Below are 16,297 nucleotides of genomic sequence, written 5' to 3'. Positions count from 1 at the left end.
ACTGTGACCTCTCTGACAGGAAATCACAAATCCAGCCACATAACTGTGACGATATTCCATAAGCACGCAATTTTACTACGAGCCGCTTGTGTGGTACAGTGTCAAAAGCCTTCTGGAAAGCCAGGAATACGGAATCTATCTGAAATCCCTTGTCAATAGCACTCAGCACTTCATGTGAATAAAGAACTAGTTGTGTTTCACAGGAACGATGTTTTCTAAACCCATGTTGACTGTGTGTCAATAGACCGTTTCCTTCGAGGTAATTCATAATGTTCGAACACAATATGTTTTAAAATCCTGCTCCATATCGACGTTAACAATATGGGCCTGTAATTTAGTGGATTACTCCTACTACCTTTCTTGAATATTGGTGTGACCTGTGCAACTTTCCAGTCTTTGGGTACGGATCTTTCGTCGAGCGAACGGTTGTATATGATTGTTAAGTATGGAGGTAATGCATCAGCATACTCCGAAAGGAACCCAATTGGTGTACAGTCTGGACCAAAAGACTTTTATTTTATTAAGTGATTTGAGTTGCTTCACTACTCCGAGGATATTTACTTCTACGTTACTCATGTCGGCAGCTGTCCTCGATTCGAATGCTGGAATATTTACTTCGTCTTCTTTTGTGAAGGCATTTCGGAAGGCTGTGTTTAGTAAATCTGCTTTGGCAGCACTGTCTTCAACTTCAACCAATGGATGGTTACAACTTTGTCTGACGGGTGAGAGTGCGTCTTGGAAATACTGAAGAACATGAACAGTTGACGACAGGCACCAACTATCGTGCAAAAGGGTACTTACAAAGTTTCGAGAGCCGGTATTAAGAGAGGAACCCAGGAATATACTACAGGAACCCAGTTATCGCTTGTATAGGCACCGTGAAGACAAGCTGAGACACATTACAGAAAGACCTCATATCAACATGGACGACGCAAGTAATAATTCCAATTCTCAAACGTGGTAAAGATCCAAATGTCGGTACTAATTATAGACCTATTGCCTTGTCGTCGTGCGTTACAAAAACACTGGAACGAATGGTAAAAAGGAGACTAGAATGGTGGCTTGAAAAAAGTAATATGTTGCCTCGGAGTCAATACGGCTTCAGAAAAGGCAAAGGGACCATGGATAACCTGTTTTTGCTTAATATGAATATCACGTCAGCCTTTCAAACGAAAGAGACAGTAATGGCAGCTTTTCTTGACGTTAAGGGTGCATATGATCACGTACAAATACCGATACTCTTGGACAAGCTGGCAGGATTCGGAATTCCTTCACGGATGATCTACGGTATCAGTACCCTGATTACTCAAAGAACGATCTACGTCCGTTTCAGAGGTACCATGATCGGACCTTTTTATGTCTCCCAGGGCTTGCCGCAAGGTGCAATTTTAAGTCCTCTCCTGTATACTCTATATACGCACGACCTAGAGCGCATACTTACTCCCCCCACAAAAATCCTACAGTACGCTGATGATATATGTGTTTATTCTACTGCTGCTTCATATCTTCAGGCCAAAACGGCATTAACCACAACCATCGCACACATCGATGAGTGGCTCTCTATCAATGGGCTGGAGATCTCGGCTGAGAAATCAGCAGTCGTTCCCTTCTCCAAGTCGACGACAGCTCGCACTGAACATCACATTACCTGTGGCAAGTACACCTTCCAAATAAAATCTCACGTTCGATTTCTGGGGATGATTTTTGACTCTTGGTTAAGCTGGGCGCCCCACATCCGATCCACCGTTACCAAGTGTGAAGAAGGTTTAAATGTAATCAGATCACTCACTCGTGTCTGGTGGGGAGCGCACCAGAGTGTTTTACTCACCATGTACCGAGGGATAATTCGATCTCGATTAGACTATGGCTGTCAATTCTACCACACTGCGTCAAAGATTCATCTCTCCAAATTAGATACTCTTCAATATAGAGCCATTCGTACCTGTCTTGGAGCCATGCGATCGACGCCCACCAACGCCCATTTAATAGAAGCAGGGGAGATGCCCTTGAGCATTAGGCGCCAAATGTTATCGGACAAATTCTACATTCAAGGCATGGCCATTATGGACAGTTCCGTCTATCAAAGTAGAGACTGCATTTATCGACTGTGGATTGCATCCCACACAAGGAATAAAGTTCCAGCCGTTTGTGCCAGTTTTGAAACTTGGTCACCTGTCATACATTCTATACGGCGTTCAGCGCATCTACCTGTTTTTGAATATGATCTTCAAACGCTCTGCTCTCAGATCCCAGGCCATTATTTAAGTACGACCTGGCTGGACAGTACTAATGTCAACGTTGGTTTCAATCGTCTCGTTCAAGCACAATGGCCGGGTTTTCTCTGTGTATATACTGATGGCTCCAAAATTCCGCAAGAAGAGTGTACAGGATGCGCTTTTTTCTGCCCTCAGATCCAGATCCGCAAAACCTTCAAACTGCCTACGAGCACTTCTATTTTTACGGCGGAGACAGTGGCAGTTTTGGAAGCACTTAAGTTTGTCTCTAGCACTTCCTTCCCCAAGATATTGATAGTATCTGACTCGCAAAGCGTTCTTAAAAACATTCAGTACAGTCGATGGAACAAAACGACCAACAGTTATATCTTGGATGTGATATCTGAATATATTCGCAGCACACGCACGGGCCGGACGATCCATTTGTTGTGGGTACCTTCCCACTCTGGTATCGTCTATAACGATGAAGTCGATGCATTAGCCAAACAAGCGGCAACGTCAGGCACCGTCCTGGATCTGCAGCTTCCTTATACAGACTACTTACGTGCAGTCAAGGATCACGCAAGACAACAATGGCAGGAAATGTGGAACGTTTCTCAACAGACAAAAGGCGGTTATTACGCAGTGCTACAACCTCGGATTCCTTCACAGCCGTGGTTCATGAGGACACATCTGGACCGATCCACGATTTCTACCATCATAAGACTCCGCTTCAATCATGCCTCTTTCACACAGCATCTACATCGGATCAACGTTTACAGTTCACCAGCATGTGAGTGTGATCCTGAGTCGGAAGCTGATGTCAACCACATCTTATTTATGTGCCCCAAATTTTACCGTGAACGGTTGGTCTTTTTGAAGATATTGCTGAGTATGGGCTACCATCTTCCTCAATCAGCTTCTTCTCTTTTGTGTACTAAAGACGTTCGTCTATATAAAGTGATCGTTAACTTCATCAAGAGCACTGGTCACAATCCGTAGGTTTTAATGGTGTACGTCAATTATAAATATGTCTTGCTGATGAAGATATTTCAGAATTGGTGTGAATTGTAAGCCAAGACACTTTTAATTATTTTTCAATTCCATTCAATTTTTAAAACATTAAGTATAAAACTGTAACAGTTAAGCTTTTTATTCTTGTAAATATGCATTTCTGTATTTGTTTATTCAATTATGTGTACATTGTCACTGTGTTGCCGATGGCTAAATTGAGTACACACTCAAAGGCCAAATAAAAAAAAAAAAAAAAAAAAAAAAAAAAAGCACAAACGGATTTAAGCTGACATTCATCCTGCACTCCATACATTGGCGGAATGGGAAGAAACACTAATATAATATATCTATTATATAATTCACTTTGGTTTGTAGAGTGTGAACGGAGATATTGAGTCTTTTAGTGATAGCTAACAAAAAATTTGTCCCTTGTTTTCACAGGAATTGGGTTCACCAGATGAATCGTCAGCTCTCAAGGAAGAAGATTTTCAGGTTGGTGATATGGTAAGTCTTAATATGCAACAGAAGCAATAATTAGTGATATGATATGTCACAGTAAGTAACAGCTTGTTGCTCACAAAGGCCTCATACCAGTTAAATCTATAACTGAATGTATATGGCTACAAACAAAGAGCAGTTGGCTCATTTCTACTATACACTGGCACAATTCGGAATATTGAAGGGTGTGTGTGTGTGTGTGTGTGTGTGTGTGTGTGTGTGTGTGCGTGTGTGTGTGTGTGTGTGTGTGTGTTTGTGTTAGTGTAAAAAAGAACCATGCTTTTGGACAGTGATAAATATGGGCTGATATTTTAGTGATATGCAGAATGAAATATACGACGCACAAAAGAATAAATTTCTAACATTATCTGACTCGAAGTCATCTATTAAGTAATGACACAGGTCACCGTTTCATAAATCCCTCGCAACAGAAGGAGAAATAGGGGCCTACATGTCATAAACAGGACATAATACAAGAATAAACAGTTCTATGTAACAACGGGTTGCATGAGCATGTATCAGCATTCCACTTGTAGATTCCAGCAGCGCACTACGGTACTTCCATTTTCTGTCTAAATAAATTCTGAATACGGAAAATAGTTCACCAGCTGAAAAATCTTTTAACAGAAACCTGAACTTCTACTGACTGTGTACTGTGTAATGATAGCAGTTCAGTGAGGCATTAGTACCACTTGTATCAGAATCCAGCAACACAGGATCATACATAACCTTACCTTACACATTTCCTGAAAAATAGCTACCATGCAAAGATATTGCACTATTTACTAATAATAATAATAATAATGAACCCCGTGGAGGCCCGGGAAAAGAATAGGCCTCCGGTATGTTCTGCCAGTCGTAAAAGGCGACGAAAATAACAAACCACTAATAGGGCTAACCCCCCTTTTAGTGTGATTAGTTGGTTCAGGACAGAACTAATGAAGCCTCGGACAAGCGCTGTCATGGTCGGGGACGACGCTTGAACCCTATGCCCGTCCACAATGGTAACGACACTGCTAGCCACACGGCAAATGATTTAAACCCAAATAGAGGTGTTTTGCAGGATATGCTTCCTGTAACCACTCCAGAAGGAAAACAGACAGAGGATGAGATGGTCAGATGAAGTTAACCGACACCTCATGTTCTATTATTACGAAGTAACAAACTTAGGAACCAACACAAGTGAATACAGATCACAAGTTCACACAAAACTTATTACCAGATACCCAGAATTAAAATTTTTAACAGAACAACGACTAGCTGATCAGATTCGTGTAATAATAAAAAATAACAGGATACCCCGGTCAGAATTAGAAAACATCAAACAACAAGTACAACAAATACTGGAACAAAATAATGTGCAATCAGAAGAAGAAGAAAATACAGTAATGGACTGAAACAACCCAGAGCAAACAAACAAAGAACAACACGCGTCAATTAAACAATCAGAGGAAAACGAAATCTTAAGACAGCCACCAGAAAAAGCACAAATAGAACATGAAGTGACACACATGTTAGATATAGAAGAAAAATTTCAGTTGACATATATAGAACACAAAGACACAAATACAGACGTTAGACCATTCTTGCATAGACCACCAAATAACCCACAAGTCGAAACAACTATCAACACAATAATACACAACAAAATAAATGAAAATGCAACTATGGAAGAGTTACAACTATTGGTATATGTAGGAGCACTCACTACACTAAATATACACACTAGGCAGAGATCAGAAGCAACCAACACACAGAAGAAACCCACAAAACCAGCATGGCAACACAGGCTACAGATCAGAATAGAAAAACTGAGAAAAGACATCGGACAGCTAACACAATTTATAAGAAATGAAATATCAGACAAAAAACGAAAGAGGTTAGGTAAAATCTCACAACAAGAAGCAATAGAGCAATTAGGTGAAAAGAAGCAGAAATTACAAGCATTGGCCAAACGACTTAGAAGATACAAAGAAAGTGAAAATAGAAGGAAACAAAACCAAACATTCAACACAAAACAAAAGAAATTTTACCAGACAATAGATAACACACACATTAAAATAGACAATCCACCAAACATAACAGACATGGAGCACTTCTGTAGCAACTTATGGTCAAACCCGGTACAACATGATAGACATGCACGGTGGATACAAGCAGAAACAGACTCATACAAGATGATGCCACAAATGCCTGAAGTGATAATTTTGCAACATGAAGTCACCCGAACAATTAATTCTACGCACAATTGGAAAGCCCCTGGAAATGATAAAATAGCAAATTTTTGGCTAAAGAAGTTCACCTCAACACATTCACATCTAACTAAATTATTTAACAATTACATTGCAGACCCATACACAGTCCGTGATACACTTACACAAGGAATACTTTATCTGAAACCTAAAGATCAAGCAGACACAGCAAACCCAGCAAAATATCGCCCCATAATATGCCTACCAACAATCTACAAAATATTAACTTCAGTCATTACACGGAAATTAATGACACACACAACACAGAACAAAATTATAAATGAAGAACAAAAAGGCTGCTGCAAAGGAGCACGAGGATGTAAAGAGCAACTGATAATAGATACAGAGGTGACATATCAAGCTAAAACTAAACAAAGGTCGCTACACTATGCATACATTGATTACCAAAAAGCTTTTGATAGTGTACCCCACTCATGGTTACTACAAATATTGGAAATATACAAAGTAGATCCTAAATTGATACAGTTCCTAAACATAGTAATGAAAAATTGGAAAACCACACTTAATATCCAAACAAATTCAGATAATATCACATAACAGCCAATACAGATTAAGCGTGGAATATACCAAGGAGACTCATTAAGTCCTTTCTGGTTCTGCCTTGCTCTGAACCCACTATCCAACATTCTAAATAATACAAATTATGGTTATAATATTACTGGAACGTACCCACACAAAATCACATTTGCTATACATGGATGATCTAAAACTACTGGCAGCAACAAATCAATAACTCAACCAATTACTATAGATAACAGAAGTATTCAGCAATGATATAAATATGGCTTTTGGAACAGACAAATGTAAGAAAAATAGCATAGTCAAGGGAAAACACACTAAACAAGAAGATTACAAGTTGGATAATCACAGTGACTGCATAGAAGCGATGGAAAAAACAGGTGTCTATAAATATCTAGGATACAGACAAAAAATAGGAATAGATAATACAAATATTAAAGAAGAACTAAAAGTAAGATATAGACAAAGACTAACAAAAATACTGAAAACAGAACTGACAGCAAGAAACAAGACAAAAGCTATTAATACTTATGCTATACCAATATTGACCTACTCATTTGGAGTAGTGAAATGGAGTAACACAGACCTAGAAGCACTCAATACACTTACACGATAACAATGCCACAAATATAGAATACATCACATACATTCAGCAACAGAAAGATTCAAATTAAGCAGAAAGGAAGGAGGAAGGGGATTTATCGACATAAAAAACCTACATTATAGACAGGTAGACAATTTAAGAAAATTCTTTCTAGAACGAGCAGAAACTAGCAAAATACACAAAGCAATCACTCATATAAATACATCGGCTACACCATTGCAATTTCATAACCACTTCTACAACACTTTAGATCACATAACATCAACAGATACGAAGAAAGTAAATTGGGAAAAGAAAACACTACATGGCAAGCACCCGTATCATCTAACACAGCCACACATCGATCAAGACGCATCCAATGCATGGCTAAGAAAAGGCAATATATACCGTGAGACAGAAGGATTCGTGATTGCAATACAGGGTCAAACAATAAACACCAGATATTACAGCAAGCATATTATTAAAGATCCCAATACCACAACAGATAAATGCAGACTTTGCAAACAACAAATAGAAACAGTAGATCACATCACAAGCGGGTGTACAATACTAGCAAACACAGAATACACCAGAAGACATGACAATGTAGCAAAAATAATACATTAACAACTTGCCATACAACATAAACTAATAAAACAACACGTTCCCACATACAAGTATGCACCACAAAATGTACTGGAGAATGATGAATACAAATTATACTCGAACAGAACCATTATAACAGATAAAACAACACCACATAACAAACCTGACATCATACTCACCAATAAAAAGAAGAAATTAACACAAGTAATCGATATATCCATACCCAATACAACAAATATGCAGAAGAAAACAGGAGAAAAAAATTGAAAAATACATCCAACTGGCTGAGGAAGTCAAGGACATGTGGCATCAGGATAAAGTTGACATTGTACCAATTATACTATCAACTACAGGAGTCATACCACACAGTATCCACCAGTACACCAACGCAATACAGCTACATCCCAACATATATATACAACAACAGAAATCTGTAATTCTGATACATGTTCAATTACCCGAAAGTTCATAAATGCATTGTAACATATACCGTACAGTTAAAAGGAAGTCACGCTTGATCAAGGTCCGCGTCACTTTCCATTTTTAACCAGACATAACGTCTGAGACAGGAAAGAATAATAATAATGACAATCATTATCATCATCAACAGTGCTCACTCTCTGACTGAATGCCTATTCATGAAAATATCTGCAAGGAACCTATTTGAGTTTCAAAAAAGGCGGCAGTTTTGCAACGAGGCCCATTTTAGTAAAGTTTACACGTGGAAGGATACTTTCTGGTAAACAGGGTCACAACTCATGATTTTAATACTGATGTGTTGAGCTTGAAAGGCAGTTAACAGAATGTACAATCTCATAACAGTAATATAACCCAAACTTCTCGTTAGTAAAGTGTGTTGAGCACATAATCCAAAATCATCAGCACGAAAATAACTTTACGCTCCTCAAATTTAAGTTTATGCTGAATGAAATGAGGTTGTTAATGGTGTAGCAACCAGTCTCCAGTGACTTGATAATTCGCAACATCTCCGAACTTATTCTGCTGCACATAAGCACGCGAAACGGTACTAGCACGCAGGAGAATACTATAAATCAAACCTAGTTAACCTCACATGGTAAACTGCACGGAATGTAAACTGGGTTGACCTTACCACACATCTTCGAGACTGTTCAGCAATGTGGCTTTCCATCAAACAAAATGACTTCGTCAGAATGGCATGCATCATCAAAACTCTCCCGAACCAGACACATCTTAACACTCCAGAGTACTGTACAGCCAAGCAACAGCAAATAAATAATGGCCGACTTCCATCGAACAAAGCACCCACATGGCATACTAGCCGCCAGCGAAGCCTAGTGGCTGATGGCCAATGTAATCTCCAAAGATCTACTTCTGATGCATTGAATTAGCTATGTACTTTTGAAAGAATCGAAATATTTACACTGAAACTGGTTATTGTGAGGTCTCGAAAAAAGTAGGAAAATAATTACTACAAATCACGAAAAGAAAATGAAATATATTACAAGAAATCAAAAAGCCAACTAACAGGCATCTTTCATCACAGCTTCCTTACTGGATTGAGAAGATTTGGGTTGTGCTCTGGAGGAGACGACCAGAGTACATTCCAGATTCCATCATCACATCGTAATATACTGCTAAACATTATAAAATTATTAAATAAGATGGGTAAAGAATTAATATAGAAGAAAACAGTGACTGATCAGAGTAATGCACAGTAACGCCTTACGGGAGACTCTAAATAATTATGTTCTACACTCACGTTCAGAAAAAAAAGAACAGAACACCTTGAACGACTAGAGATACGACGTTCATAGCCACAGGACATGTAAACTAGTATGTTCTACAGAAATGATCAGCATTTGAGCCATGTCAACCCGCGAGTTCAAGGTCAACATTGACATCGCAGCGCAACACTACCCAACGGTAAAATGTGCCTGCGGCTCTCGTCACCTCTGGCGCAACAGTGATGCAGTGTAACACATCGAACTCTATCCGGGGTGAAAGTCCGTCGCAGTTTATTATGGCATGGGCTACGTGCGCGTCGTCCAGTTCTCCGCCTACCTTTCACGAATGTGCAGAAACATGCTAGACGGCAATTGTGTATGGAACGACGTCACTGGGGACGGGAATGGCATCTGATAGCGTTTTCGGACGAATCCAGGTTCGGTTCGTTTGAAAATGATGGCCGCGTTTTGGTTCGGCGCAGATGGGGGGAACGGCATTACAGTGACTGCATTCGCACGAGATATACAGCGCCAACTCAAGATCTTATGGTGCTGGGTGCAATTGGGTACAGCCACAAATCACAGTTGGTGCGTGTCCAGGACACTATGACCAATGTGACCTATGTGAATGACATTCTGCGACCCGCAGGCATACCCTTTCTGCACGACAATCCAGACGCCATTGTTCAGGAAGCCAATGCACGACCACATGTTGCTGCACGAATACGTGCCTTCTTGGTGTCAAGGGCAGCCTTTTTCTCTGGCCCGCCATATCACCAGACATGTCGCCAATCAAAAGTGTATGGAATATGGTGAAATGTTGGTTGCAGCGCTGTGATCCAGTGCCAACCACCACCGATGAACTTTGGAACCAGGTGAAAGCAGCATGGATGGCTATACCACGGGACGCCATTCGCGCCTTATACGCGTCGATGCCATCGCTCATGACGGACCCTGTGCCTAGCCAACAGGACACATACCGAACTGAGGTAACTGGAATGCTAATCACTCAGCAGAACATATTAATGTACATGTTCTGTGAATGTGAACGGCCTATTTCTAGTCGTTCAAGGCGTTATGTTTTTTCTCGACATGTGTATATTACTCCCACCTTGTAGCTTGAAGAGCTTACTAACATTACAAGATCAATAACTAAAATCTGTCAAGTATTCATAAACATGTCTTAGCAGAAAAATCTTAAACAACCTTACTACCACACGAACGCATTCGGGAGGACGACGGTTCAATCCCGCGTCCGGCCGTCCTGATTTAGGTTTTCTGGGATTTCCCTAAATCGCTTCAGGTAAATGCCGGGATGGTTCCTTTGAAAAGGGCACTGCCGACTTCCTTCCCCATCCTTCCCGAGACCGATTACCGCGCAGTTTGGTCTCCTCCCTGAAACAACCCAACCCAAACCCACACCACACGAAACTATATTGAATGTAAATGATGATGAATAAGTCATCATATTTTGAAACTGATACTTGAAATGTTAAGTTTCAATATTAAAACATCACTGTCGTTTAAATTCTTGTAAAATGAAGAAATGTGGAAAACAGCAAGATACTTCGCAACACAAGAACGTAAACAATTATTGTGCCTCAATCAGATAACAGAATAACAAATATATAAAATTTTAAATTTCAGTAGCACAGATAGTCTTATCCCATCTTTTGACATAAAATATCTACATTTTTCAAGATTTTTTAAACTAAATTTTTTGACACTACAATGTTAAATTCTTTTTCGTTTTAAGAGAGAGAGAGAGAAGAGAGAGAGAGAACTATCTCTTAGTCTTTTGGGTAACATTTTGAGTTAACTGGTACACCATAAGGGTAATGGGCCTGTTGAGAAACACTGACACAAACATTGCATTCTGGCTGGGAGTACCTTTTTTTAAACGATTCATCAGCTTGTATCACAATGCATAATTTGTACAATACTTGGGAAACTGACAAACTCTTTTCTTCCTGGTTCGGTAAAGCATGTGATTACCCATCCAACAATGTAGATTGGAAGTCTGGTGTAAGCTAAAAAAATGGTTCAAATGGCCCTGAGCACTATGGGACTCAACTTCTGAGGTCATTAGTCCCCTAGAACTTAGAACTAATTAAACCTAACTAACCTAAGGACATCACACACATCCATGCCCGAGGCAGGATTCGAACCTGCGACCGTAGCGGTCTCGCGGTTCCAGACTGCAGTGCCTAGAACCGCACGGCCACTTCGGTCGGCCTGGTGTAAGCTAAAACCAGGTGACAATGAAATTTATTGCCGTTTAACTACACATCACACTCCTAAGTGTTAAACATTTTTCTCTCCCATCAGCAATACATTTACCACATATGCATTTGTACTTTGGCACGCAAGTCATAGGTTTCCTGTCATCTCCTTAGAACATTGCTATACTGTCAGGCACCAAGTCTGATTGTGGTTATTGTGGCTCGAATGGAACATCCATGGGCCTCCACATTTCGAATTCTGTCATCCTTGTGCCCACACGGCATCTCTCTCTTTCCTCTGGTCTCTCTGTTTCCTACATGTATATAAGTACATACGATAAACATGATTCTCCATAAATCGTTTTTATACTCAAACATGATCATCATTAATTTGTGAACAGTTTTTATAAGACACACTCACTGCATAATCAGTCGCTTAGATCTTGGGTCAGTGATTAATAAAATTCAAGAGCAGATCTCATACATTTGTCAAATTACTTCAAGGGAACAAATATCATAACATATTGTTACAACAACAATAAAATATTTCACTTCAAAACTAAAATGAAAGGTGTACAATTGTATATTCATTCTCGTCCAGTTTACATTATTACAATCATCTTCACAAGAGAAATACTGTGTGCATCAATGGATCAAACATGCATTTTCGCTAAGTTTGGGTCAAAAAGGCACAACGCATTTATATGGACTATGTTAAAACAATTGTGGCAATTACATATGTTTTGCATTTGATTGGATCATATTTGACGAAAATATATGCTTGATCTGTTGATGTACACTCTTTTTCCCCTGTGAAATTCATTGTAATAATCGTAACCAGTAGAGAATAAACATACGACTGCACAGATGATGGCACAGATATGCTTGTTTCAAATTAACCGACTGCTGTAGAGAGTCACCTACAAAAAGCTCAATTAAAATGAAGGCGTACATTGTTCACAAAGTACATTTCTAACTTATGTAGGTGATTCTTAATTTATATGGGCACACACTGGGACACAATATTCATTAGTACATTTCTCACATATACATGTTATGTTAGTTTAACTAATTACCAGTCTAACTATGTACAATAATTGCAGTTCAACCCTATTACATACAACTTCAACTGTCTACTATCGCACCCCCAAGTTTAACAATGCTACTAGGCCTAAGATAATCAACAACTAAATAGTCTAATAACTCTGATAGCAGCCCCATTGACAGGAGACATCATAATACAAAACCCAAGCAATTACAAATCAATCAGGCACCACACTGAAATAAATCATTAAATATATGTATAATATACAGGGTGTTTCAAAAATGACCGGTATATTTGAAACGGCAATAAAAACTAAACGAGCAGCGACAGAAATACACCGTTTGTTGCAATATGCTTGGGACAACAGTACATTTTCAGGCGGACAAACTTTCGAAATTACAGTAGTTACAATTTTCAACAACAGATGGCGCTGCAAGTGATGTGAAAGATATAGAAGACAATGCAGTCTGTGGGTGCGCCATTCTGTACGTCGTCTTTCTGCTGTAAGCGTGTGCTGTTCACAACGTGCAAGTGTGCTGTAGACAACATGGTTTATTCCTTAAAACAGAGGATTTTTCTGGTGTTGGAATTCCACCGCCTAGAACACAGTGTTGTTGCAACAAGACGAAGTTTTCAACGGAGGTTTAATGTAACCAAAGGACCGAAAAGCGATACAATAAAGGATCTGTTTGAAAAATTTCAATGGACTGGGAACATGACGGATGAACATGCTGGAAAGGTAGGGCGACCGCGTGCGGCAACCACAGAGGGCAACGCGCAGCTAGTGCAGCAGGTGATCCAACAGCGGCCTCGGGTTTCTGTTCGCCGTGTTGCAGCTGCGGTCCAAATGACGCCAACGTCCACGTATCGTCTCATGTGCCAGAGTTTACACCTCTATCCATACAAAATTCAAACGCGGCAACCCCTCAGCGCCGCTACCATTGCTGCACGAGAGACATTCGCTAACGATATAGTGCACAGGATTGATGACGGCGATATGCATGTGGGCAGCATTTGGTTTACTGACGAAGCTTATTTTTACCTGGATGGCTTCGTCAATAAACAGAACTGGCGCATATGGGGAACCGAAAAGCCCCATGTTGCAGTCCCATCGTCCCTGCATCCTCAAAAAGTACTGGTCTGGGCCGCCATTTCTTCCAAAGGAATCATTGGCCCATTTTTCAGATCCGAAACGATTACTGCATCACGCTATCTGGACATTCTTCGTGAATTTGTGGCGGTACAAACTGCCTTAGACGACACTGCGAACACCTCGTGGTTTATGCAAGATGGTGCCAGGCCACATCGCACGGCCGACGTCTTTAATTTCCTGAATGAATATTTCGATGATCGTGTGACTGCTTTGGGCTATCCGAAACATACAGGAGGCGGCGTGGATTGGCCTCCCTATTCGCCAGACATGAACCGCTGTGACTTCTTTCTGTGGGGACACTTGAAAGACCAGGTGTACCGCCAGAATCCAGAAACAATTGAACAGCTGAAGCAGTACATCTCATCTGCATGTGAAGCCATTCCGCCAGACACGTTGTCAAAGGTTTCGGGTAATTTCATTCAGAGACTACGCCATATTATTGCTACGCATGGTGAATATGTGGAAAATATCGTACTATAGAGTTTCCCAGACCGCAGCGCCATCTGTTGTTGAAAATTGTAACTACTGTAATTTCGAAAGTTTGTCTGCCTGAAAATGTACTGTTGTCCCAAGCATATTGCAACAAACGGTGTATTTCTATCGCTGCTCGTTTAGTTTTTATTGCCGTTTCAAATATACCGGTCATTTTTGAAACACCCTGTATGTATGACATAGGGGAACCAAACAGCGTATTGAAATATATCAAAACTTTAAATTACAGAGAAGAAATCAATAAAAGAGTGAGTAAATCAAGCGGCTAGAAAGTAGACATAATCATTATTACGCTATCATCTTTAAAACGCGGAAATATTCACCTTCAAACCACTGACAGTTCACTAACACAATAATCAAGCGGTCATACAGAACAATGCATTCATATATATATATATATATATATATATATATATATATATATATATATATACACACAGTTTCACAGGCTGTTAAATTATACTCACTAATAAAAACACAAAATTAAAAATGATATACACTTTCTGCCATCATAAAATCACATATCTTGCACATCACTGTTGAAAATACACAACATTCTTCCATTACTCAACATGTGTCACCTAAAATGTTTATATATCTTCAGAATGTCTTTCAAGTCACCTTCAGAAATCATCATGTTAGTCACTTACCAAAGCATGAAATTGCAGGTGCTTTAACTATGTTTTTATACTCATCTCTCTGAACTTCTCATATCTTTCTCCAGAATCAATACACTAGCTGAAGGCGGCAAACTTTCGGCTCTAGTACCCTTCAAACAATATCAAAATGTGCCATCATGTGAAAAAACAAACACCATTAATCTCTCTTCATCCATAGGTGTACAAAAATCAAATTACCTTTGGAGTCTAAATGGGACGAGGTATACTTCATTAATGGACCTACCCAAAGTTTATTTCCACCCTAAATCTACTGTAATGCACCTTTGAATCAGCATATTCAACAAAAATACTCGTTAATACCTGGTATGGCCCTCTTCTTTCAGACTTAGAACTATTCACACACATGGACATCATTCTTGTAAGCACTGGCAATATTCACAACCCAACTACAAGAACCACTGGGACAAGCATCAGTCTTTTATAGCCCTTCCTGGCTACTGCTCAACTGCACTCACAAACCATAGGCCAAAACTCATTCCACAGAACCTCTTCTTGGAGGAAACTAACAACTAAATCAACTCATTTCCTATCTTTGGAGGGAATCTATTAACCCACAACATTTCAGATCATCTCTTAAATAACATAATACAGCCACAAAAATCACAATATTATCCTCACCAGGAGGGACTCAATATATCACATATTAAATACACTTCCAAATAAACACCTTGCAAATATTGATTCTTTATAGCCCCACAATCTGCACAGAATGACTCACGACACAAAAAAACATCCACACTGGAAAAGATACTACATCATCATATCTTGAAAACCGTTTCTTCCCTGACTTTATAAAATCACACAACATGAACCTTGAAACCACTTAATTGCTTCAAAATGGTCAATTATAATCTCGATTTATCAGTACACCAAAATCCTCTACACATTTTGAACGCTCATGTGGGCACTCATATATTCACAGACCATTCGATTCACAACTCTTTCACATCAACCACACTCATAGAAGCAGAAACACATCATAGAGAGTTAGGATAGACCAAGAATAGGAAGTATTACAATAAAATACAATTTACATATGTATTGTTTCAGCTAAGATTCCTCATGGTGCACCAAACATGGCATATACATTACACACAGCCTTTGAGTATATTCGACATTCACCCTTTATTCAATGTACAGTCAGACATTGTTGAACATTCACAAAAGTTAAGCCAATCCGAGTACACTGGTATGAAGAGTTTCATCCATCACTCATTATTTAACATGGACTAAATTTCGGTACCTAAAAAAATACATCCTATTGTGATCTCTTTTCAAAATACCGTAAAGACA

General features: G+C 39.4%; 1 protein-coding gene across 1 annotated transcript in view; it reads left to right on the top strand.

The window, feature by feature from the left end:
• Window positions 1-16,297, top strand: part of LOC124556207 — a 186,320-nt gene that overhangs the window by 111,047 nt on the left and 58,976 nt on the right. Inside the window, exon 4 of the mRNA XM_047130196.1 lies at window positions 3,669-3,731. Coding sequence (XP_046986152.1) covers window positions 3,669-3,731 — 63 coding nt within the window. The remainder of the gene's footprint in view (window positions 1-3,668; window positions 3,732-16,297) is intronic.

The sequence above is a fragment of the Schistocerca americana genome, chromosome X (assembly GCF_021461395.2).
Source record: "Schistocerca americana isolate TAMUIC-IGC-003095 chromosome X, iqSchAmer2.1, whole genome shotgun sequence".
NCBI classification, from domain to species: Eukaryota; Metazoa; Arthropoda; class Insecta; order Orthoptera; family Acrididae; genus Schistocerca; species Schistocerca americana.
The sequence above is the reverse complement of the archived record's forward strand: the minus strand, read 5'-3'. Positions and strand labels throughout refer to the sequence as shown.